Consider the following 25,061-nt stretch of genomic DNA (forward strand, 5'->3'; position numbering starts at 1 on the left):
ACCTTAAGGGTTCAGGGAAGCTGCTATTTAGGGAGGACAAAAATAATATAGACATTTGTGTATCTGATGATGGGTCAGAGTAATGCATGTGCACATCTCAAGAGTTCTTTGTTGCTGCAACAGCTGATATTTGCAAGAGGCTTAGAGTAGAAGTATTTCAAATGAATGAGAATCTCATGCTAAGGTGGCAAGCTTAAATAACTTCAAGGAGTGTGTCAGGGTAGTAAACTATAGAAGAATATTTAGTTTTAACTGTGTCTATAGTAATGTCAGGTGTGTTGTCAATAAAATGAGTGAATTTGAACTACTGGTTATGACTACTAATGCTAACATAATAGGGCTAACTAACAGAAATGTGGTGTCACTTAGAAATAGAGGATGAGTTTCATTAAGATATATGAAATTAGTGATTTTGAAATTTACAGATTTGAAGATGATTGTTAGAAAATTTTTGAACCTAAAGGCAAGTAAGGTTCTTAGAGTTGATGGCATGTACCCACTAATTCTGAGAGAGGCAGAAGAGTGCATTGAACTCTCTTGCCTCATTGGACTCTGGAGAGATTCCTGTGGACTGGAGAAGTGCCAGCATATCATTAATACATAAAGGCAATACATACAATACACCAATACTAAGAGCAAAGTAGATAACTGCTGACAGGTTCCCCTCGACGTGGGCACCTGTACGTGGTGAGGGGACCTCCCAGTGACGCTGCTGGACTTCCAGACTAGCATCACTGGGATCCAACACCCACAGCCCAGGTTCCAGGCTTACATCAATGGAATCCGGCGTGTTTGCCGTGCGCTGCGACCCGTGGAAATTCGGAAAGGGGGATCCTGGTGGTTGAGGGGCCCAGCTTCAATACACCACTTTGGCCCCTGCTTCGACAAGACGGGTGGTCCTGGAAGGCCCGGCTAGGATCAATCGGCTAGTAGGCTCGCCTGCGAGGGTCAACCGTGTCAATGCCACACCCCTACCCTCATGGTCCGAGGGACAGGATTCAGGCTGGCGGCGGTGCGGGTATAGTGTCTGGGTAGCCCTGGCGTCCCACTCCCGAGCGCATTTATTGCATGCCAGGTAGTGGGCGTCCCTTTGGGCTCCGTGGTGGGTGGGGAGCCCGGGCACTGAACAATTTTAAAATCTTCATGAATCCTGATAAACATATTCCTTCAGGGGCCCCAACCCGGTCCCTATCTGAAAATAATGACGGAGAGGCAGATAGCATTATTGCTACAAAGAGGCAGCGAACCGAACTACCATCAGGGCCTGTCCCAAGGTTCTTAATAATGCATTCCACCAATGAAACACCGATTGGTAAAATGTCACCCTTTTTTATACAAAAAGGGTTGGATGGGTTAGCAGGTACACCCAAGTCAGTTAAGAGGCTCCGTTCTGGGGACCTCTTGATTGAAACAAAAAATGACAGGCAGTCTGAACATCTACTCCGAGTAACATCAATCGGAGGAATACCCATAACAGTGACACCACACAGAACACTAAATTCATCGAGAGGTGTCATTTCGGAGTGGGACCTTCTCGATGTCACCGAGGAGGAAATCTGCTCCGAACTAAAACCACAGGGAGTTACTGCCGTCAAGAGAATCACTGCGCGAAGGGATGGGAAAATTGTTAAAACTAGGAGTGTTATCCTGACTTTTAACTCTCCCAAACCTCCTGATGAGATTAAAGCTGGATACATCAACTGTCCAGTACGTCCATACATTCCGAACCCTTTACGGTGTTTTAAATGTCAGAAGTATGGACATCCTCAAATGGCCTGCCGTGGAGTCCTTGCATGCGCCCGGTGCGGTGCAAAGGACCACGAAACAACAGCATGTTCAGCCACTAAACCCACCTGCATTAACTGTGAGGGAGAACATCCGGCCTATTCAAGGGCATGCCAGAGGTGGAAAGAAAAAGAAATTCAACGGCTGAAGGCAGAGCTAAACATATCGTACCAGGAGGCAAGAAAAGCAGTAAAACCTCTTAACATCAAAAAACCTACCTACGCCCAGAAGGTAGCAGGGAGATGTTCGATTGGGACTCAGATGGACATGTCCGTCCCTCCAAAAGAATCATTTACTCCCATTGCACGTTATCTTTTAAGCTCCCAAAAACCTGCACAGAAGGACCAATCAGCTGCCACTCCTATATCGATACCTCTTAATGCTCCACAAGTAGCAAAAGAAAAGAATAAGAAAGGGGAAGTAACACCTAGGATGCAGGAAAACATGGATGTCGAGCAGAAGGAGGTACATGATGAGTCAGTTTTGGAACTCTTCGCTGAGGAAGAAATGGACACAGGACAGCGTCCATACTTCCCCAAGAAAGATAAATCCAAAACTGACAAAATTAAGCCCTCAGCACCTCGGAAGCCGCCTGATGGACCCACCAAGTCCAAATAATGGCTAAATTCCTACAGTGGAATTGTCGTGGATTCCGGCAAAATACTGACGACATCAAGGCACTCCTGCAAAAGCACAAACCAGTTTGCTTTTGCATACAGGAGACTTATTTAAAGGCAAATGATGACCCCACCGCGCATAACATTACCATCATTCGTAAGGATAGAATTGTGGACGGTCCTGCCTACGGAGGAGTCGCAATCCTCGTCGGCAACCAGATCCCATTTCAGCCTTTGCAGCTTACAACTAGCATTGAAGCTGTACCAATTTGCCTTACAGTGGGGTTCTTATTAACTGTCTGCTCTGTTTATTTGCCGCCTGGGATTGACATCCCCCAGAAAGACCTTGATGATCTTATCATGCAATTGCCTTCCCCTTGTTTAATTCTTGGGGATTTCAATGGACATAACACTCTGTGGGGTAGTGCTGACATCAATGGAAGGGGACGAGTCATAGAGCATATGCTCACTGACAATGATCTCTCCCTCCTAAATGTGGGAACAAACACCTTCTTCCACATGCCTACCCGTACATTCTCTGCCATTGATCTTTCTATCTGGGATAGAAAGATCAATGGCACTTACTTGGGAGGTAGAAGAAAATCCATATGGAAGCGATCACTTCCCCGTGATAACCACCCTAACTAGTGGAAGACAGTGTCTGCCATTTAGTTTATCGCGGTGGAAGATTGATCAGGCTGACTCGAATGCCTTTGAACATCTGGCAAACCTTGATATCCGTACAGTCAGTCAGGAGCCAATCAATGAAGCAGTCATTCATGTCACAGAAACGATTGTCCAAGCAGCTGCAATTGCAATCCCAAAACCATCCAGCCGGTTCCCATTATTCCCGAAACCTTGGTGGAATTCAGAATGCACGGCAGCAAAAAAAGCACAAAACAAAGCCTGGGGGATATTCCGCCGATATCCCACCACTGAAAATTTAATATCATTCAAACGTGCACGTGCAAAAGCACGCTATGTACGACGTCAGAGCCAAAGGAAATCTTGGATTCGTTTTACATCTTCTATAACTCAGGCTGCTAGCTCAAAAGTAGTCTGGGATAAGATCCGGAAAATGAAGGGAAAATATCCACCATGCCCTTCAGTGATCCTCGAGCACAACGGATGTCCAATTGCAGATCGAACTGCAGTTGCAAATATTTTAGGGGAAACATTTGCAAAAATCTCTGCAACAACATCTTTTCCCGCAGAGTTTTTGGCCCTGAAAAAGAAAATTGAGAAAAACCCACCGAACTTCTCTTCAAAAGGGCTTGAATCATATAACAAGCCCTTTTTACAGGAAGAATTAAATGCAGCACTCGCTCTCACGCATGCAAGTGCTGTGGGGCCCGATGACATCCAATACGAAATGCTAAAACACCTCTCACCACAATCTAAGGATCACCTGTTAATTCTGTTTAACAGAATTTTTATTCACAAACAATTTCCGGATTCCTGGCAAAGGGCTATCGTCCTTTCTTTCCCAAAACCAGGAAAAGACCCTAGTAATCCAAGTAACTATCGTCCTATTGCTCTGACAAGCTGTTTGTGCAAAGTCCTGGAAAGAATGGTTAATGCACGCCTCGTATGGTATTTAGAAATAAATGGTCTGCTTTCCAGGACACAGTGCGGCTTCCGAAGAAATCGATCCACTCTGGATCATTTAATCCGATTGGAAACGTCCATTTGTGATGCTTTTATTAAATCCGAGCATTTGGTAGCAGTTTTCTTTGATATTGAAAAAGCGTACGACACAGCCTGGCGATTTGGGATTTTAAAAGACCTCTATAACTTTGGTCTTAGAGGTAACCTTCCTCTTTTTATTAAAAACTTCCTTTCGAATCGCCAGTTTCAAGTCCGTTTAGGATCCACCCTCTCTCGAGTTTTCTCTCAGGAAGAGGGAGTCCCACAAGGATCCGTTCTAAGTGTCACGCTTTTCGCAATCAAAATAAACTCTATCGCAGAACAACTTCCACCCACTGTAAACAATGCCCTCTATGTTGATGACTTTGCTATATTTTGTCACTCATGCAATATGAGGGTCATTGAAAGGCAACTGCAGAAAACCATTGACCATCTTACAGCTTGGTCTTTGGCTAATGGGTTCAGATTTTCATCACAGAAGACTGTTTGTGTACACTTCTGTCGCAAACGTAATCTTCATCCTGACCCAGAATTAAGGCTTGGGCAAAATAACATCCCAGTTTTAGCAGAATTCAAATTCCTTGGACTTATTTTCGACAAAAAGCTGACATTTTTACAACACACTCGTCAGCTGAGGACAAGATGTGTGAAAGGGCTTAACATCCTTAGTGCCCTTTCGTCAACTTCATGGGGCGCAGAATGTTCTACCCTTCTTCGTCCTTACCGAGCACTTGTCCGCTCCAAACTCAACTATGGGTCTCAGGTTTATGGTTCTGCTAGAGATAGTGCACTTCGGTGGTTAGATCCAATCCACCAACAGCCACTGGAGCATTTCGCACATCTCCTGTCCAAAGCCTTTACGTTGAAGCAAATGAACCATCTCTGTCTCTTCGACGTAAGCAGTTGTCCTTACAGTACGCCTTCAAATTAAAATCCCTGCCCGATCATCCCACGTGGCCATCCGTCTTTGTGCCGCGCTGGGAAAACCTCTACAACACCCGTAGGACTGCCAACAAACCTTTTGGTATTCGCATTCAAGGGCTGCTGAATGAGCTCAACTTGACGGTAGACAACGTTGCCCAGTCACCAAGGCAATTCTTTCCACCCTGGCATGCTTATTTTCCAACTTGCGACTTCTCCCTTAAGATCTGGGAGAAGGCTACTACACCGCCATCTGTCTACCAGCAACTCTTTGCATCACATAGAGAGCAGTATTCTGACTTTCTGCCAATCTATACAGATGGCTCAAAGTTAGAATGTCATGTGGGATCTGCTGTTGTGTTCCCTCACAAAACATTATCCTGTAAGATCCCACAAGAATCTAGCATTTATACTGCAGAGTTGCATGCAATACAAACAGCCCTAGATCACATTAAAAATCGCGACTACCAGAGGTATATGATTTGTTGTGATTCATCGAGCGTGTTACAGGCTCTGGTATCGGTGAGTTTTAACCCTCATCCGATCCTGTCCAGGATCCGGCAGATTCTTTTTTCTCTCAAGAAATTAGAATTCGATATTCGCTTTTGCTGGATCCCAAGCCACATTGGGATCCGGGGAAATGAATTGGCTGATGCCGCTGCCAAATCAGCCATTTCCCTGGATAATTATTGCCTGTCAGTCCCCTATACAGACTACAAGCAAATAATACATTCTAAACTACTTTCCCAATGGCAAGATTCTTGGCATGGACAGGCCACAAATAAATTACATCACATCAAGCCTGTAATTATGCAATGGCAGTCCAGTCTACGCAGGGTCCGAAGAGAGGAAGTTGTTCTTGCTCGGCTCCGCATAGGTCATAGTCATCTAACCCATTCCTACTTGCTGAGGGCGGATGACCCACCTATGTGCGAGATGTGCAATGTTATTTTAACCGTCCGTCATATTTTAATAGAATGTCCTGTTTATATAGAAGCACGACACTTGTATTTTACCGCTTTTAATAATTTGACTGAGCCATTTACACTCAGTCAGATTATAGGTGACAGAAACAATATGTCTGACGTTTTTAACTTTTTACAATTTATTAATTTTTATACAAAGATTTAAGTTTTATGCTTTTACTTTTATACCTTTTTAACATAATAATTATTTGTTTGACGTGGTAGCCTTGGCTACCAAAATGTTTAATAGCATTTTAAACCTGACTTGGCGCATTATGGCCTTAGCTGCCAATGCGCCATTAAAAACCAAACCAAACCAAACCAAGCTGACAGGTTACTCTGATTTCAGTGGTTGGGAAAGCCTTGACAATGATTGAGTGCAATCCAGGGACATTTAGATAGAAATGGCATTCTGAAAGATATTAAATATTTTTGTTAATGGAAAATCATGTTTAACTAAATTGATTGACTATTTCGACACAGTTACTCATGAGTTGGATGTAGGGATAATTTTGACATCATTTATTTGGATTTTAGCAAGGTATTTGACTCAGTCCCTCATGAGAGCTTACTGTACAAGCAGAAACATGTTGGCATCATGGGCAAGATTCTAAGATGAACTGTAGAGCAAGACTTCTTGCTGCGAGACTTCTTTTCTTCTTTTCCTTGGTCGGATTACTGTTTCAAAACTTCTAATGTCAACGTTTGCTCAGATCGTGTCAGTGAAATTATTCTTGCAGGAATGGAACCCTTTATCCCACACTCCACTTTAAAATCTCGTCCTTTATATAAACCTTGGTTTTCTAATAAATGTGCTAAGGCTGTCCAAGAGAAGAATGTTGCATATCGTAATTGGCTTGTTTCTAATTCTTCAGTTCCATTTTCTGCCTACACCAAAGCTCGCAACAGTTGTAAAGCAGTTATTAATCAGTCCAAACTAGAGTTTGAACAGGCTAAGAGTAGAAAATTTGCTTCTTGCCCTAATGGTAGCCGAGCATTCTGGTCTCTTGCCAAAGCTATTGGCCGCAACTTTTGCCCATCTTTGCTCCCACCTCTGTCCAAACCAGATGGTTCTGTTGCCACTTCAGCCAAGGATAAAGCTGACCTGCTAGCATCCCATTTTTCTTCCAGCTCATGTATTAATGACCTTGGTAAAACACCTCCCACCATTCCCAACAGGCTCCATTCAATGCCTCCTGTGGTCTTCCATCAAAAGGATAGCAGAAGGATTTTGATGAATCTTGATGCTAAGAAAGCTCCAGGGCTGATGGTATTTCTCCACTTGTTCTCAAAACCTGTGCTCCTGAACTTACTCCTATTTTTTGCTGACTTTTTTCACTTTCTTATTCCAAAGGTGTTTTTCCTTCTGCTTGGAAATTTGCTCATACCCAGCCAGTTCCTAAAAAGGGTGACAAATCCCTCCCATCCAATTATCGTCCCATTGCAATTACTTCTACTCTTTCTAAAGTAATGGAGAAATCAATTAACTGCCAACTCTTAAACTACCTAGAAACCTTTCGTCTGATCAACGATCACCAGTATGGATTCCGTCAGTGTCGATCCACTGGAGATATTCTGGCTCATGTTACCCATTTATTTTTTTTATTTATTTTTTTTTTTTTAGGAGCATTAGCAACTAAGGCCATATTGCTCCGGGATATGCGGTGGTCATTCCCTGACCTTTCCGCATCCTCCGTATTTGGTGGTGACGGGCTCGAACCCCGGTCTAATCAAGAAGCGTGTGCTATGCACTGCTGCTCCTTCCCACCTGGCTACGGAGGCGCCTTACCCATTTATGGACTAATTCAATGGAAAGGTTCGGTGAAACACAAGTAGTTGCTCTTGACATCTCAAAGGCTTTTGATCGTGTTTGGCATAAAGGTCTTCTAAACAAGCTTCCATCTTATGGTTTGCCAACTGTTTTTAGTAATTGGTTATCCAGTTTTCTCTCTGATCGCTCACTGAGGGTGATGGTAGATGGCTCTCTGTCTTCTAACTTCTCCACTAATGCCGGTTTCCCCCAAGGTTCAGTTCTTTCCCCCACTCTTTTCCTTTTGTATATCAATGACCTTCTTCCATTGACTGGAAATCCTATCCATAGTTTTGCCGATGATAGCACATTGCATTCAACTTTCCATTTTGAGAAACCTTGTCCTGCTCAATCAGCTTCAACTTCTCGAAAATCTGCTACCAATTCCTTAAATGCCGATCTTCAGGTAATTCTCCAGTGGGGCAAAGACAACTTAGTTGATTTCAACCCTTCTAAAATTCAGTCTTGTCTTATATCTCGCAAAAAGGATTCTTCTACTCCTATGCTTATCTTTAGTGACACTCCGATTTCTAGGCAAAATGATATATCTCTTTTGGGGATTACCCTGACTTCTAATCTCTCTTGGCACAAGCACATTACAAATATTGCTTCCTCTGCATCTAAAAAACTTGGTTTTCTCTTTCGCTCTTGGCGTTACTTTTCTTCCAAACAGCTGCTCACTCTGTATAAATCACAAATTCGCCCTGCCATGGAATATTGTTCCCACATCTGGGGTGGTGCCCCCAAAACCCCTCTCAGGCTTCTTGATTCCATTCAGAAGAGGGCAGTTAGGTTAATTAATGGTTCATCTCTAACAGAGTCTCTCCACTCGCTTTCTCATAGACGCACTGTTTCTGCTGCATGCCTCTTCTACAGATACTTCCATGGGCACTGTTCTTCTGAATTGGCTTCTATAATTCCTGCTCTCTCTTTCAAAACAGTCCAAACATGTGCCGCCACCAGCCAACATCCATTTACTGTCCAACTTCAAACCCACAGAACCAACTTTTCATCTTCCTCATGTATTCATTCAACTGCTGTTTTCTGGAACAACCTTCCTTCATACGTATTTCCTGAAAATTACAATCTACAGAAGTTCAAGTCCAATGTCAACAAATATCTTCTTTCGTCTTCTTAACCTCAAACCCAAGCACGGTACTAAGTACTAAGTACTATAGGTTCTAATACCTCTCGTGTTTGGGGTTCACATAAAAAAAAAAAAAAAAAGAGGCGGAGGGTTGTGATCACTGAATATTCATCAGATTAGTGTAACATCAGAAGTGGAACCCCAAAGGATTGATTTTTGGACCACTATTTTTTCTTACTTTCATAAAAGACATTAACAAGGGTATTGAAGTTATGACACCAAAATTTGCAAGTGATGTAAAGATTAGGAGCATGGTTAATGACCAGTGTCAAGCAGCATTCCTTGAGAACTTGAACTGAACCGGCTACAAGAATGGTCAGAAAAATGCAAGGGATTGAATTAAAAACAGTGAAAAAGAAAAGGATCTGGGAGTTATGATATGAAGTTCTCCAAGCAGTGTAGTTGGCACCACAGTTGGCTAGGAAAGCCCATGGTGTCCTATCAATAATTTATCGATCAGTAGCCTGTGCAGACAGGGTGTCATTTTTTTTTTTTTTTTGATTGATGCTGTATAAGCTTGCTTTGTTGCATCATTTGCCACTGTTAATACTAATAGTAATCCATGTGGTGAGATCTGTATAGGGGCAACTGTATGAGGAAAGACTGATTTTGTGGATTACTGAGAATACATAATAACAACTTCTAGTGGATAGATTTTCTTAAATTTTAAATTTTACTCTCAGAAAAATACTCTTTTACTCTTTTTGTGATTATCATCACAAATAGAAATATGAACAAAAGATATTTATTAATAGTTAAGGCTAAGCTAAGTAATATTTGACAGGTGCTCTCAAAATATTCCAAAATGAGATTTGCAACCTTTATACAACAGTTTTGGTAAACACGACAATTATGGCTGAAATGTTATCAGAAACTCTCAGTTTGCTTCAGTTTATCATTTTAAATGGAAAACAAAATGAAAAGTTCACCAGGTGCAAACTAATATTTAGTTGAACTGCCTCTGGCCCTGATGACAGCAGCACACCATCGAGGCATTGACAAGATCAATTTCTGAAGATAATCAACTGATAGTTTGTGGTTTCAAACACAAATTATGGCTTCCTGAAGTTTACGAAGGGTCTTTGGTTTCTTTCTGGCAACTGCAGATTCCACGCGATGCCAACAGTTCTCTATAGGATTCAGGTCCGGCTGTGCTGTTTCCTGGCCAGCTAAGAGTTGTAATGGACCATTCTTCCAACCATTTTTTCATCTGTAACAAATGTAAACACATTACTGTCGAACCTCTAATGCAGAAATGAAGCTAAAGTAACTACAGAAGTGCCTACTTACACTTTTCGCCTGATGACAAGGAGCAGAGTTGTCCTGAAAGATGCAATTACTTGGCAGGTTGAAATGGTCTCTAATGGTTGGCAGAAATTTGCCTTCCATTATAGCCAGGTATCCATTGGCATTTATGGAACCTTTTATAAACTGCAGGTGACCTATTCCATGATATGAAATGCAACCCCATATCATTTGGCTGGTAGGGAATTTCACTGTAGAAACCATACAGTCTGGATGGTATTCTTCACCACTTCTATGGTGAATCGTTTGTCTCCCATCAGAGCCATGCAGGTTGAATTTCTTCTCATCCGACAAAATAACTGACTTCCACTGCTCGGGGGGTCCATTTGACATGCTCCTTACTCCAGATTAATCGGGCTTTTTTCATTTTTTGTGTGAGGAAGGGCTTCTTCTTAGGTTGACCAGCTACAAGTCCATTTTTGAAGAGGCATCTTCTGACTGTTACTGTACTTGCTATCACTCCTGTATGTTCTTCCCATTCTCTTTTCAGCTCAGATGAAGAAGCTTTATGGTTTTTAAGGCATAAGCGCTTCAAAATGCAGTCCTGTTTTGGCGTAGAGACTTGTTTGCGACCAGTTCCTTTTTTCATATCAGCCGAACCAGTATTCTTGAGTTTGGAAAGAAATCTACTCACTGTTGACTGATTACAAGACACTCTATAAGCAATATGACAGGAAGAACATCCTTCCTCACGTAAAGCAACAATAGCACTTTCTTCATGGCATCAACTGCATGTAACTCGCCATCCTGACACAAGCAAGGAATGACTGCAACCCTTGCAGAGCATGCTTATATAGCTGAAAGTAACAGCTGATGTAATATTACATCATCACCTACGTGTGTCAATCTTATCTGATGCAATCTGTAAGAAATATTGACATGTACTTATGTTATTCAGATGACAATTACAATTTTAAGGGGGTGATGCACTTTCTTTGAACACCAGTAGACATGTATACAGTAGAACCTGGATAAGAAGTTTTTCAAGGGACTGGAGGTTTAGAACTTCTTAGAAGGGAAAATGGCATAAGGGTATGAAATATTAACTACACAAATAAAAACGAAAAGATACACATACATAAGTTAAAGATGATTTTTAAGTACTATTTCAGAATTTATAAATATTTTACTCTGCCTATGGGAAACATTTTTAAACTGAGGATTTCTAATTGTTTAACATTTATTAACAAGTTGGAATGAAGAGTTTCAACGTACCTTAAAAGGTCACAATTACAATAAGGTACAGTAACAATCCACTAAGTAATTCTGAACTGTTCACAGCCATCAGAACCTAATGCTTAATGTGGTCATCGATATCCAGTTATGGATATCGATGAAAACAATTGCAATATGTCACTTCCATTATATCAGAATGTTTCTACTAAAAATGTTTTAGCACTGAAAGTCTCAGACAGTTCACCAATTGAACAAGTTAGTGTCAAGCATCATTTTAGTTCTTAGTAAATGAAGTAGATAAAATGGCATCGTTTTTATTATATCTCATATTGTGAGTGCCTTCGCAGTGAGTTGTCCTAATATTGAACTACCTCAAATAAGCAATGTTCCAACAATGGATTCTCAAATAGGTAATGCTTAGCCAAAAGATTCTCAGTGGATACCATCACCTCACAACCCCTGGGTGGTAGTATCCGATGAGAATAAGTAACATTAGTCTTCTCCATTGACGAAGCATTGCTTATTGGAAGTAGTGCAATATCAGGGCAACATTTTGTGAAGGCATCACAATATGAGATACGTGTATATTAAATATGATGCCATTTCACCTACTTCAGTGGTTTATTATGAATTAAAATGATGCTTGGCACCAAATGTTTATATCGTTTAATATTTTTAATATTAAAAATAAATAATTTCTATATTTAAAAACGTATTAATTGGGAAAATGTCATTATAATAATACACTGTGTATTCTTTATCATAAACTCTTTATGCGGAAAAACTTTTTACCCGGGAAACTTCTTACGTGGGAAAATAATACATTAAGAAACCAAACCTAGTACAGGGGAAAACAAGTTTGCATAGATGGAAGTGAAAAATACACAGTGCCAAGTACTAGAGGGGTGAGGATAGCAGAAAAAAGTAGTAGTGTAAGTTTGTAAAAGGAGAAAGAATGTAAATATCCTATAAGATATGATGAATTAAGAGAATTATAAATTGAATTGCAAAGCCAATTAATATCAATTAATATTAATTGGCTTTGCAATTAATATCAATTAATATCAGTTCAGTTGCAAAGCCAATTAATATTGGCTTTGCAACTAAGCCAATTAATATTAATTGATATCAGGTAATATTAATATATATCAGGTAACAACCAATTAATATTAATTAATATCAGGTATACATGACCATGTATCAATATTTACTTCAGCTTGCATCAGACTTTTGCTATCCCTATATTTGACTTATAACTAAATTTGCCCACCCATATTGGATGACAGCTATCCCACATTTTATTTTATTTGTTTAATCATTTGGTATTAAATCATTTTACTTTGCAGTTCCCTCACCTCTAATTGAATTATAAGTGAGTTTCCTCACCTATAATTTTCTTAATTCATTATATCTTATAGGATATTCACATTTTTTTCTCCTTTTACCAACCTACATTGCTTTTTTTTGCTATCCTCACCCTTCTAGTACATGGCACTTTGTGTATTTTTCAATTCTTACATACTTATATAAACTTTTGCATCCTTTAGTGCTGCTTTGCACATTTTGGTGCATCTATCATCCTAGCTTATTTATTTTTATCTATCAACTGAAACTACATGTTTAATACTCATGATTTTATATTACATTTAACACACATGGCATTTATATTAAAAATGATAAAACTATAAGTATTGCTTAAGAATCAAATTCTAGTAAATTAATTTTTTAATTTTCAGTGAATATTTTAATATTTGTTTTTTCAAGCCTTTCAAAAACCAGAAGGTATATTGCTATTCACCGCCTAAAAAAATTCCAGAGGTATACTGTGTATGCCCGCATAGCACGGTACTAAGTACTGTAGGTTATAATACCTCTCGTGTTTGGGATTCTCATAAAAAAAAAAAAAAAAACACTACAGCCTTGCATATACAAAAGTACATCATTGTCATTATCAGACACCAGTGACTAACACGGAAGTATTACATTACAAATTGGTAATCACCTTGATACTTTACTATATGCTGACAACCAAGTGCTCCTGGCCAATAACAAAGATGAGTTACAATACTTAATACACCATCTAAATGTTACTGCAAAAAAATTTAACATTTGTTAAATGGCAAAAACAAAAATCATGGCTTTTCAAGGAAAGGAACCCACCTGAAGCAAAATTTGTATTGGTAATACAATTCATGAACAAGTAAATTGCTTAAATATTTTAGCTACAGCCTGACTTATGAAAAAGAAAACAATATTACTAATAAAATTCAGCACTATAACAGAGCACTTAGAATAATCAATCAAGTTTTTAATCCAACAAAAGTGCAGAAGGATACCAGAATAAAAGTATATAAGACATTTGCCAGACTAATACTCATATACAGAAGTGAAGCTTGGACCATCAAAAACAAGATGAATGGCGAATCACTTCAGCTGAAATGAATTTTTTGAGAAAAACTGCAAGATTTTTAACTCAAGACGATTTACCACGTTAAATTTCAGTTTCAGTGATTTGAATTCTTTTCTTAATCTGGCAGAGACAAGTTCTTCCAGATTAAGAAAAGAACATGGCCATAACAAAAATAGAACATGGCCATAACAAAAATAGAACATGGCCATAAACCTGGTCATAACAAATCTCATGATGCACCTAACAGGTGTATAGCTTTGTTTTTTATTTATGGAAATACATTTTTTTTTCCTTTTTTTTTTTTTTCAGGCATGTTTGCATATATACTTATAATGCATATTGTCTTCAACATGGCTGCCATTCTCTCCATCCATCAGCCCACATGTAATAACTTGACTCCCATTGGATAGATTTTCATGAGATTTTATATTTGGCTCTTTTAGGAAGATTGTCAAGATATCACAAATTTCATTAAAATTGGGCTAATAGAAATCCAGCAGATAGAATTTTTTTAATATTTATGAATATTTATGTGATATTTATGAAAAGTATACTGTATATTGTACCCGAAGCACTGAATATTGTTACCATGCACTGATTGGGGGAATGAATGGGCAACTTTTTTTTTTTTTTGGTTACTAAAAATTATTTTTGGAGAAGATCAGCCTGAAGATCTTAAGTTAGAAAAAGTTAGGAATGAAGACATAAGAAAAGCAATGGATGATCAAATAAACATCATTGTTTATTTTTGTTACTAAAAATTATTTTTGGAGAAGATCAGCCCAAAGATGTAAGGTAGAAAGAGTTAGGAATGAAGAAATAAGAAAAGCAATGGATGCTCAAATAAACGTCATTGACAAAATAGAACAAAAAAAGATTATTATTATCATCATTAGCTATATGGTGCAAGGAAGCTTATATTAGAATGGTATGGACATGTTATGAGAATGGGGGAAGAGATACTACCTAAAAAAGCAATGGAATGGATACCCCTCCCCCCCAGAAGGAAAAGGAGAGGAAGACCTAGAAGCACATGGATGGAGGAAGTGAGGGTGGCTATGAAAAAGAGGAAATTGAAGAATGGAGACTGGGATGGCAGAAAAGAATGGAGGAACAAAATTAAAATATAAAAAAAAAAAGAAAAAAAAAAAAGAAAGTTAGGTCGAGGATAACCATTGATACAATGAAGAAATCGAAGCAGAAGAAGAAAAATTATTTTTTGTTTACCAAATATGTAAATCATGAATTATTACTATTTTCTTTTTATATTAACTACAGCAGTGATTAAAAGTTGTTAACAGCTGAAAGATAACAATTGTTATCTTTCAATTGTTATTAAAATCCATCCAGGAGAAATAAGTAAAATAAAGTAAACTTCAGGCTGCTGCCAGGATAGCTCATGGTGTTTGTCAGTGATATACAAGAATTTTGCCAGCTGGGATAAGAAGGTGATTATCCCATTGTATAAGGTGTTGGTCAGATGACAGCTTGTGTACTGCATATCTGGAGACCTCATTTTAGGAAAATTATCAAGTGCTAACTACAAATATGTGTTGCTATTTGTTTATTTTATTAAATCACACGTCCATGAAATACATGTTAATTTCAATTTTTATTAAACATCCAAGAGGAAATAAAGCTGTATCTTTATATCTATATTCATACTCTATATTTACGTATAGAGTAGGGCAGTATGTCTGAATGTCTTATAATGAGGTACTTTAACATTCCAGATATTAACTGCAACTCTGAGTTGGTCACACACAGTAGTAAGACTTTTGTGGATTTATTGGATGATTGTTTTCTACACAAGCATGTTAGAGAGACAAGAGAAAACAGTACTCTTGTTCTGATTATCAGCAGCAACCCTTTATGAATTCAGAACATTTTAGGAAGGATGTGGATCTGTTGGAATGGGTGCAGAGAAGAGCAGTGAGATTAGTGAGAGGAACAAATGGAACTCTTACCAGGAAAGGTTTGAGTTATGTAAACTGCAGCACCTGCCTCTTGGACACCTGCAAAGTATTGATGTGGAATTTACTTAAAGATGTAACTACTGTGAACGACAAAGGGAGGGGTGTTGCTTTTCTGAAGGTGACTACAGTGGTCTAAGACAGTTTTTAAATTCTATACAGTGGGACCAACTGAAGTTACCAACAGCAAATTCAAAATGGGAAGTACCCAAGAATGCAATTGTAGAAGCTGCTAGAACTTTTTATTCTAAGAGATACTGTTCAAAGCTTAGACCTAAATAGAAGTCAGATGAACTGAAGGGGCACCTCCGTAGGTGGGTAGGAGCAGCAATGCGTAGCACAAGCTTCTTGATTAGACCGGGGTTCAAGCCCGTGACCACCAAATACGGAGGATGCGGAAAAGTCAGGGAATGACCACTGCATATCCCCAGAGCATTATGGCCTTAGTTGCTAATGCTCCTAAAAACCAAATAACAACAGATGAACTGAAGAGAAATGCATGGGATGCATATAAATTATCAGGTGATACAGATGTCTACAGTAGCTATGATCTAGTCTTCAATCAAGTCACAAAGGAGGTTAGGCAAACTAAGTCAGATTACAAGAAGAGTCTGGCAAAGAAAACCAACAAAGACTTCTTTACTTATGTAAAGACTAGAATGAAGTTGATGAATATATTGGCCCACTAGATATGCATGGATTAACTTTTGATGAGCCTGCTCAGGTTGCTAAGAAACTGACTAGGTAATTTACGTCTACATTCACGCACGGGGAATTTTTTAGGGATGGGTATGCTGAAAGTCTGTCATTCTAATAGGGAGTTGAATGATTTTGTTATAACTGAGAGGAAAGTGGAGGATATTTTGTTGCAGCTTAACATAAAAAAGGCACTTGGGGTGGATTTGATCTATCCAGTTATATTAAGAGAGGCAAGCAAACCTTTAGCCATGATTATGAGAGCATCCTTGGATTCAAGGGAGGTCCTTATGGACTGGGGGTGCCTCCGTAGCCAGGTGGGCAGGAGCAGCAGTGCATAGCACATGCTTCTTGATTAGACTAGGGTTCGAGCCTGTGACCACCAAATACAGAAGATGCGGAAAGGTCAGGGAATGACCGCCGCATATCCCCGGAGCAATATGGCCTTAGTTGCTAATGCTCCTAAAAAAAAAAAAAAAAACCTATGGACTGAAAATGAAAAATGTATCCCCATTTCACAAAGGGGGGATGGAAAGGTGACATGATAATTTCAGACCTGTTAGCTTAACTTCCATTCTAAGGCAAATAATGGAATCACTGGTTTAAGGAGTAACGTAGGATCATCTAGACAGAAATGCAGTCACATCATGAATTTGTTAAAGGGTGAGCTTCTCTGACCAATCTGATTGGATACTATGACAAGTAATAAAGCAACTGGATGCAAAAAATAATTTTGTTGTCATATACCTAGATTCCAGAAAAGCTTTTGATACCTGTTCCACATAAAAGATTGCTATACAAAATGGAGCAGTGTGGCAGTAAGGGCAAGTTACTGCAATAGATAAAAGAGTGGTGGAATAGGAGGAGAAAGAGTGGTTATCAGTGGGCTTTGCTCTTCTTGGACTAAAGTTATTATAGGTGTCCCTCGGTGTTCAGTGCTGGGCTAATTGTTGTTTTCTATGTTCATTAATTATATTAATTAAGGCATATCAGGCTTAATGTCTAAGTTTGCAGGTTGGTTAATGACAGTGATAATGGTATGCTACTGCAACAAGATCCTGACAAATTAGGTTGATCAGCTGAGAAGTGCCAATTGAAATTTAATATTGACAATTGCAAAGTACTTCATATGGAAAGCAGTAATCCCAGATTATTGTACCAACTTTGTGGGTCTCTACTAAAGTTAGTGGAAAATGAAAAAACATGCATACAGTTTTAAATTTCTCTGAGCAATGCAGCTAGGACAGTCCATTTGAGTTTTGTCAGTGATATACAGGAATTTTGCCAGCAGGGATAAGGAAGTGATTATTTCATTTTATAAGGCAGTGGTCAAGCCACATCTTGACTACTTCATACAGGTCTGGAGGCCACATTTTAGGAAAGATGTGGATCTGTTGGAATGGGTGCAGAGAAAAGCAATGAGATTAGTGAGAGGAACAAATGGAACTCTTACCAGGAAAGGTTTGAATTATGTAAACTGCAGCACCTGCCTCTTGGGCACCTGCAAATCAATCTGATTGAAGTTTTTAAGGCTTTGAATAGATTGAGTAAGCTCAGTGCTGATGGAATCCTTTCTCATGCTCAGATGGCATAAATTCAAGCTGAGGAAGGATGCCTGCAGGGTAGGTATGCAGAAATTTGCTTTCAGCTAGTGAGTGCTTGATTGTTGGAACTAGCCCCCATCTGGTGTTGTAGAGGTGGATAGTTTGAATAAAGTTAAGGAAGAACTAGAAAAATTGTTAGAAGGCCTGGGCAGGTGATATAGGAAGCATTAATTAGCTTTTTTTGCTAATGCTCTATAAACTTGCTTTCTTGCTTCATTTGCTCCTACTAATACTAAAACGTTGAATGTGAATGTTACATTGAATTTTGTGAAATTTTGTGAAAAGTTATTTTTATATATTATTAATAATTTAATTGGTAACAAGAAAATTAGTTTACTTTTCTCTTGGACTAATGTTATGTTATTAATATAAACATTACACTTTTATTTCTTTACTTCTTTTCTGTTAATCCAGAAAAAAGAAGTTAAGAAATAAAAGTCAAATGTCCTTAAGGTGTAATGCAGTAATTTTAAAAATTTTTAATGAAAAATAAGTGTCATGTTCTTTTTTTTTTTACTGGTGTTATTTTCAGTAAGACAAAACCTGTACTAATTCTGGTGAAAATTATTAAAAAAAAAATTATAAACATGAAATTACACTGCTAGTCATTGAAATTACCCCACTCAGAAAGAGGTGAATGGACTTACCTGAAAATTTGCACACAGAACTGTGACATATATGGATGTAAACAATTATCATGTCAAGCTGATGGTGCAGTAAAATGCCCAATAATGTACCTGTTACTATCCTGACAGAATTCTGAAAGTGTTATAAAAATATATGTAAATGTCAATGAACAAATAGAATAGTGAGCAAATGACTACTTAAGAGTGTTCGATGCCTTTACACAAGTGAGGTGATGTTATACAGCTGATGGACTTCGAAAGCGACTGAATCATTGTGTTGTCAGAAGCTTGTTGATTAACATGGCAAATTACTATTCATGTGGACTGTGATGCCTGAATGGTTGGACACTTTGTATCAATGGCTATAAAAAGGTAGTCACTCTCATGTGGAAGCGGAAGAGGATCAACAGATCTGCTATGATCAGAAGTTCTGGTCTTAGAATTGTTGTGAAAGACTTTTAATGATAACTTCCTGGAAAAAAGTTTAGAAGGTTACTGCTGCTACTTTAACATGGATCATTTTTGGAATGTGTTTTGCATGTCTTGTCACTTTTTATTTTCCAAGGCAGCTGTTGTTGTTTCAGATATTTATTATTATTGTTGTTGTTATATTGTACTGTGTTTCATTGCACTGTACTGTATTATTAATTTGGAATAATGGTTCTGGGACACCATTATGATGTTTTCTGTCATAGTAATAGATCATAGAATTTGTATGCAAAAATTTTATGGATTTAGATTTCTCCAAGTGGCTGGTACATAACTAGATTGTTAGATTTTTTTTGATGTAAATAATGTTTAAATAATTAAATGTTACTAATAATATTTTAGTAAAATTGAATTAGTCTCTAAATTTAGCTATAAAATGTTAGTTTTAATACAAAATTTGATAATAGTTGTAATAAAAATATATTTTTAGAATACAATGTAAATGCACCTCCACCGCTAAATGAAAAAGTGCTTAAAGATAAGAGAAAAAAGCTTAAGGAAACTTGGGAGAGAGTACTTCGCCTTTATGTAAGTATACATTCTTAATGAAGAATTTTATCTTCTTGAACTTTGTAATGATTAGATATTGTAAGTTTCTGTTATTTCAGCACCAACAAATTACGATTTTTTCACTAACAAAGTGTAAATGTCAATTTTTACAGTTATTTTGTATTTTCTAATTTTTTTTCTTTAATTTGCAAAATAGTTCATTATAAGAACAGTTGTGCCCCTGTATCCGTTGATTCGTTACCCGCAGTTAACCACAAAAAAACACACGTGCTACTCGCGTGTCCAGTATTTCCTTTATTTTTTTATGATGTTGCGTATGGTTGGTCACCAACATAATAGTTCATTAGAGATTTAACGGATGTACTGTTTTCAAACTTTTGAATAATTTCAAGTTTTTGTTTAATTTGAAAGCATGACTGTTTGCCCATTATTTTCACGGTTTCTAAACAAAAAAAGAAATTAAATAAATAAATAATAGTTACTATAAAAAAAAAAAATTCTGACATTCCTGACATAAATAACGAGACAAAATTTGTCATTTTGCAGTGCTACGGAACGCAACAATTGACGCGACGTGCTAAACATTTGGTCTCTTTTTTTTTTTTTTTTTTTTTTTTTGTTTTGAGCAGTAGGTGTGAAGCCAGTGGGGGTTGCAAGATAATAGGTACACTAATCTCACAATGATGACTTATAACACCAGTTGTCCTTATTTATGACTTGCAAAAATATCTGTTTATACCGATTCTAGTTATTACTTGAATTTTATGATTTCTGTTTGATTTTTTTTTTTTTTTAATTTGGAGTCTTGAAGTGTCCTGGTAAATCGAGAGTCTGCTGTACTTTATTATTACCGTATTTAATGTTGGTAATGTCTTAACATGTGTTTAATTTATCAATTAAACTTTATTATACGTACGAGACAGACAACTGAGTAACATTATTATGTACGAGTTATTGAACCACCCTCGTATGTGCAAGAAAATCACGTTACAGGCTGGCCTCGATTAACGCGATTAATTCGTCCCGCGAGCGCATCACGCAAAACGGAAACGCATTAATCGAATATAATAATCAATAGGAAAAATTTAAATTGGTCCTTGACCTTCTGGAATGTCCATAAAGAATTTTAAAAATATCTTTTAAATAACTTTTTAACTGTATACAATGTAAAAGATAATGAAAATAATTATGGAATTAAATGTTTATTGCATAAAACAGCGGTTCCCAAACTGCGCACCGCGGAATATTTTAAATTTTCGAGGGAAACACAGTGATACTCGACATCTGTTGGACACCGTGCAAAACTACAAGCTCGAGGTAGTTCACAGTTTCAACATTTCTTATTAAGTTGTTTGGACCTAACTATTTAATAACAGAACTGTTAGGTATTTCTTTTGGTCTGGGTGTGCTGTGAAAAAATTACTGAGACGCTAATGGCACTGTGAACCGAGAAAGTTTGGGAACCTCTGACATGAAATACACAATGAAGAAATGACTGTTGCGGAAATATTTGAACAGTGTTGATTTTCTCTTTTCATCAATCAATTTCCGATAGCCGACAACAATCTTCTCTGGGCCCCTGGCGAAATAAATATTGCAGAAAACCTCAAACCTTTTGTCTGAGGTTCTTTGTGATACGAAAGATTTCATCTAATTCTTTTACCGTTATCTCCCTCGCGGTAACGTTTTCATCTGGCTCATTTAAAAATTTTAATTTTTATGCAAGTTTGCATTGACTTTGTTAGCAGGAGACAAACAAGTAACACGTCTTTTTCCGATGGTTGATGGAACACACCGAGGCGGGCAGCAGGCAAACGTTTGTTTATTGACCGTAAGGCTCACGGTAAGCTTAATGCGCGATTCAAATCTTTTTCAACTATCACATAAAAAAAAAAAAAAAGATCGCATTAACTGGAAATTTGCATTGTGTAAAGTGAAAAGTGGTATATTTTTTCAAATAGCGTTAACTGAAAATTGCGTTAATTGAACTCGCGTTATGTGAGGCCTGCCTGTATATATGTGGTCAGCAGGTGTTCGCTTATATCTGTGTTTTCAACCCTCCACGGTCGGTCTTGGAATGTATCCCCCATGGATACGGGGGTCTTATTGTATTCTTAAATAAAATAATCAATTTCCATTGAATTTGTGACAGTTTAACTTTTAACTGATTTTACTGGTAATAAGTCATTTTTTTATGTTTTTGATTGTTTTTTTTTTCATTTTCTACCTCAGAAAGTGTTATATAATTCTCAGAATTACATACTGTTTATGTGTTTATTTGGCGAGTAATCTCTGAAATCATTAGTAAATTTTAAAAGTGGGAAAATATGCTCAAATTTCATAGTCAAGAAGGGAAAGAAGAAGATTCCTCCAGTCTCAGATGAATTGTATTCAAGTGGGCTTTAAGCTTGGGGAAAAAAAATCATGGAGTTGAATCTGGTGAGTATAGCAGATGAGAGACCACATGATTGAGTTGTTGACAATAAATTCTTGAACTGAGTGTGTAGGGGTATTGTCATGATACAAGTACCAATTCCATTAAGCCCATTTTCTGACTGTTTTCTCTAAACAGCATTGTGCAATTACTGTAGAACTATCTTGTAGTATTTGGTTCACTGTTTGACCACACAAATCAAACTTCCTAGAAATTCATAATGAAAAATGGAATCCCGTGAGCTAAAAAATGTGATATGGGTGCATTTGATTGAGATTGTCTTAATTTTTTTAAACTTTTGAGGAAATGGGGTCTTCTTCCATTGAGAGGATTGTATCTTCTTCCATATGAGGTGTAAGTCCTCTGTGTTGGTTTTACCACTTTTCACTTGTTTAGAGAGGTCTGACTTTGAGCCCTGTCAATGACTGGAGGAATTTCTAAAGGTCACTTTAATCAGGGCTGTAGCTAGCTGATCACAGGCAGTGGGAGTAGGGCTCCCTTTCCGCTTGCACCAAGTGAAAATCACCCCTTAAAAATAAATTTGTACAGACATAGCACACAGTGGAGCTGTGGCCTAAATTGCCGATGCTCCTAAAAACTGAAAACAAGCGGAGCACAAACTTGGCTGAAATGCATCACATTCCTAAATCTTGTGTTGATATTTATTGACATGCCCCATAAGAAATACCAATTTCACTAGCATCTTTATGGATAATTTTAATGTTGCAGATGACTTATCTGTTTATTCCTAATCAGATCTTGAACATTAGGGATTGGCCATTCGTTTCTTGAAGTTGAGGGGCAGCCAGAGTGAGAATCATCTTCAACAAACAAAAAGTTTACTTTAAACTTTGTGAACCATGAACATTCTTTGAACACCACCCAACGTATTCTCCAAAATCTGTTTTTAAATATTTTTGGGTTTTTGTTATACTTTTTCGATGCAGAAATACTGACCCGGATGTTACTCATAACTTTGCACCTTAATTTTTATTCATGTGGAAGTTCATGTGGTATCCATCTTCCACGAAGACAACATGATAACTGCAAATTTATAATTTGAGTTTTTAATTTAATTTCATTAGTTTTCTTCTATTCCAACAAAGTAATTAAAAGAAAAGAGTATTTGGTTAATCAGTAAACTTCTCCAGTTTGTCATAGTTTTCCTTTTAGTGTGGTATAAAAAATTGCAAAATTACAAAAATTTTCTTAAGTTTAAATGCGAGGCAAAATGGATGTTGCTAGCTCTAATAAACTGAACAGAAACAGTATATTTGGGGGGGGGGGGATATTCTTAGCAGAGTAATTTTTTAAATATCACTGTCTTTCCACTGCTAAAATTAATTCTTTATTTTTTATAATTGTTCTTACAGTTAAACCTGCCAGTCCTAAACATCCGCTTGTCATTGACTGGAATCGATTTTCTTCAAAATGTCTAATTTAATTTTCAAATTCAGTCTTTTTCTTACATTTGCTATATATTTGCATACTGAGTCCAGACATTGCTTTTTCATTCTTATCTGCCATTATTAACTCTTTGAAAATGTAACTGTGTTGGTTGCATTAATTATGATACAATGTTCGAGTAAACTGTCCGTTACGCACTGTCTAATACTGTACTGAGTGATGACTAGACTTTGGATAAATGCATATAATGCAAATATTACAAGAAATATACTTGATCATTTTTTTAAAATGTTGATCTCAGAACTATGTAATAAGTCACTGTACTGCAATTAAATTAGTGTGCAAGAATATTTCACTAAGTGTGGAAAATTTTTTCAAGTCTGCGTGGGAAACGTTTTAATGCTGTTTTGTTATTCATTTTCAAGCTATCAACTCCATCAGATGAAACGTTTTCATTAAATATGCCAAAAGTGCAATCTGTACACTGGTAAAAGAGCGTTATAGAGATTTGAGACAGCATTATAATCAGATACGGGTTATAATATAAGAACATTGTTATAGCAAATCAGCGTAAAGCAAATCGCATTATAACGAGGGCCTGCTGTATTTCAGTTTCAATACTTGGTTTTTTGAAGTTTATATAACATGACCATCAGGAGACATTTTTCCTTGAAATTTTGTTACTAGTTCAAATACTCATTGAAGAAATGTTATAACAATACAGGATACAGGGTGCAAAATACAATGTTATTTATCAGTAGCATATGGTTTTATTTTATTATTATTATTATTTTTTTGTTTTTGTTGTATTCAGTGTAAGGTAGACATGGAGTTTTTCCATTCAACACCAGTGTTTGTCATTCTTTAATGTGGCTGTCAATTGATAAGTTTCTTTGAAAATTTGTTACTTGCCCAATGTCAAAGAAAGAGTGCATAATAATATTTAAAAAAATATATATATCACAAATAGCTTTCACTATTTTCCTTGAAAAAAAAAAAAAAAAAACGTGGTCTGAAAATATTGGATTCTATGACACTAATATTTACGAGTTTATATAAATCTGCTCGATTTATATAAATAAATCAATCAATTATGGATTTTAAAGCCAATTTTTTTTGAGTAGTGTACAGTTTTTTTTTTTTTAAATCAATGTTAAATCATTGTAGTGCTACCTTTTTTATTTTTGCACACAAGAAAGATAGTCAAAATTTCATGTTCTGTTTCTGTATTCGCTCTGATGCCAAAACCCTTGACAGAAGTCATATTTTGTCACCTTTGGATAGATTGCATTCTTTTTCTTTATCTTCTCTTTGTGTACTACTGAAAAAGTAGTAACTATGGAAAATATGAAACAAATACAAATGACATTGCAAGCCTTTGAAACATGGGAAGGATTTTTTCATTCAGAAGTTTATAACTCGATTTTTTTCAATGCCAGAATCTACAGTTTTGAACTTCTCAGTTTTACAAATTTGCAGTAAACTGAAAAATAGCATTATGTTTATGCCGGTTTACAAATGTATAAAGCACCTTATTGT

General features: G+C 37.2%; 1 protein-coding gene across 1 annotated transcript in view; it reads left to right on the top strand.

Moving 5' to 3' along the window:
- The window catches only part of LOC150076369 (uncharacterized), a 265,264-nt gene that overhangs the window by 19,508 nt on the left and 220,695 nt on the right, over nucleotides 1–25,061 (top strand). Inside the window, exon 4 of the mRNA XM_090388089.1 lies at nucleotides 19,602–19,699. Within this exon, the coding sequence (XP_090244215.1) occupies nucleotides 19,602–19,699 (98 nt within the window). The remainder of the gene's footprint in view (nucleotides 1–19,601; nucleotides 19,700–25,061) is intronic.

The sequence above is a fragment of the Mastigoproctus giganteus genome, chromosome 13 (genome assembly GCF_048544385.1).
Source record: "Mastigoproctus giganteus isolate SK-2022 chromosome 13, ASM4854438v1, whole genome shotgun sequence".
Lineage (NCBI taxonomy): Eukaryota > Metazoa > Arthropoda > Arachnida > Uropygi > Thelyphonidae > Mastigoproctus > Mastigoproctus giganteus.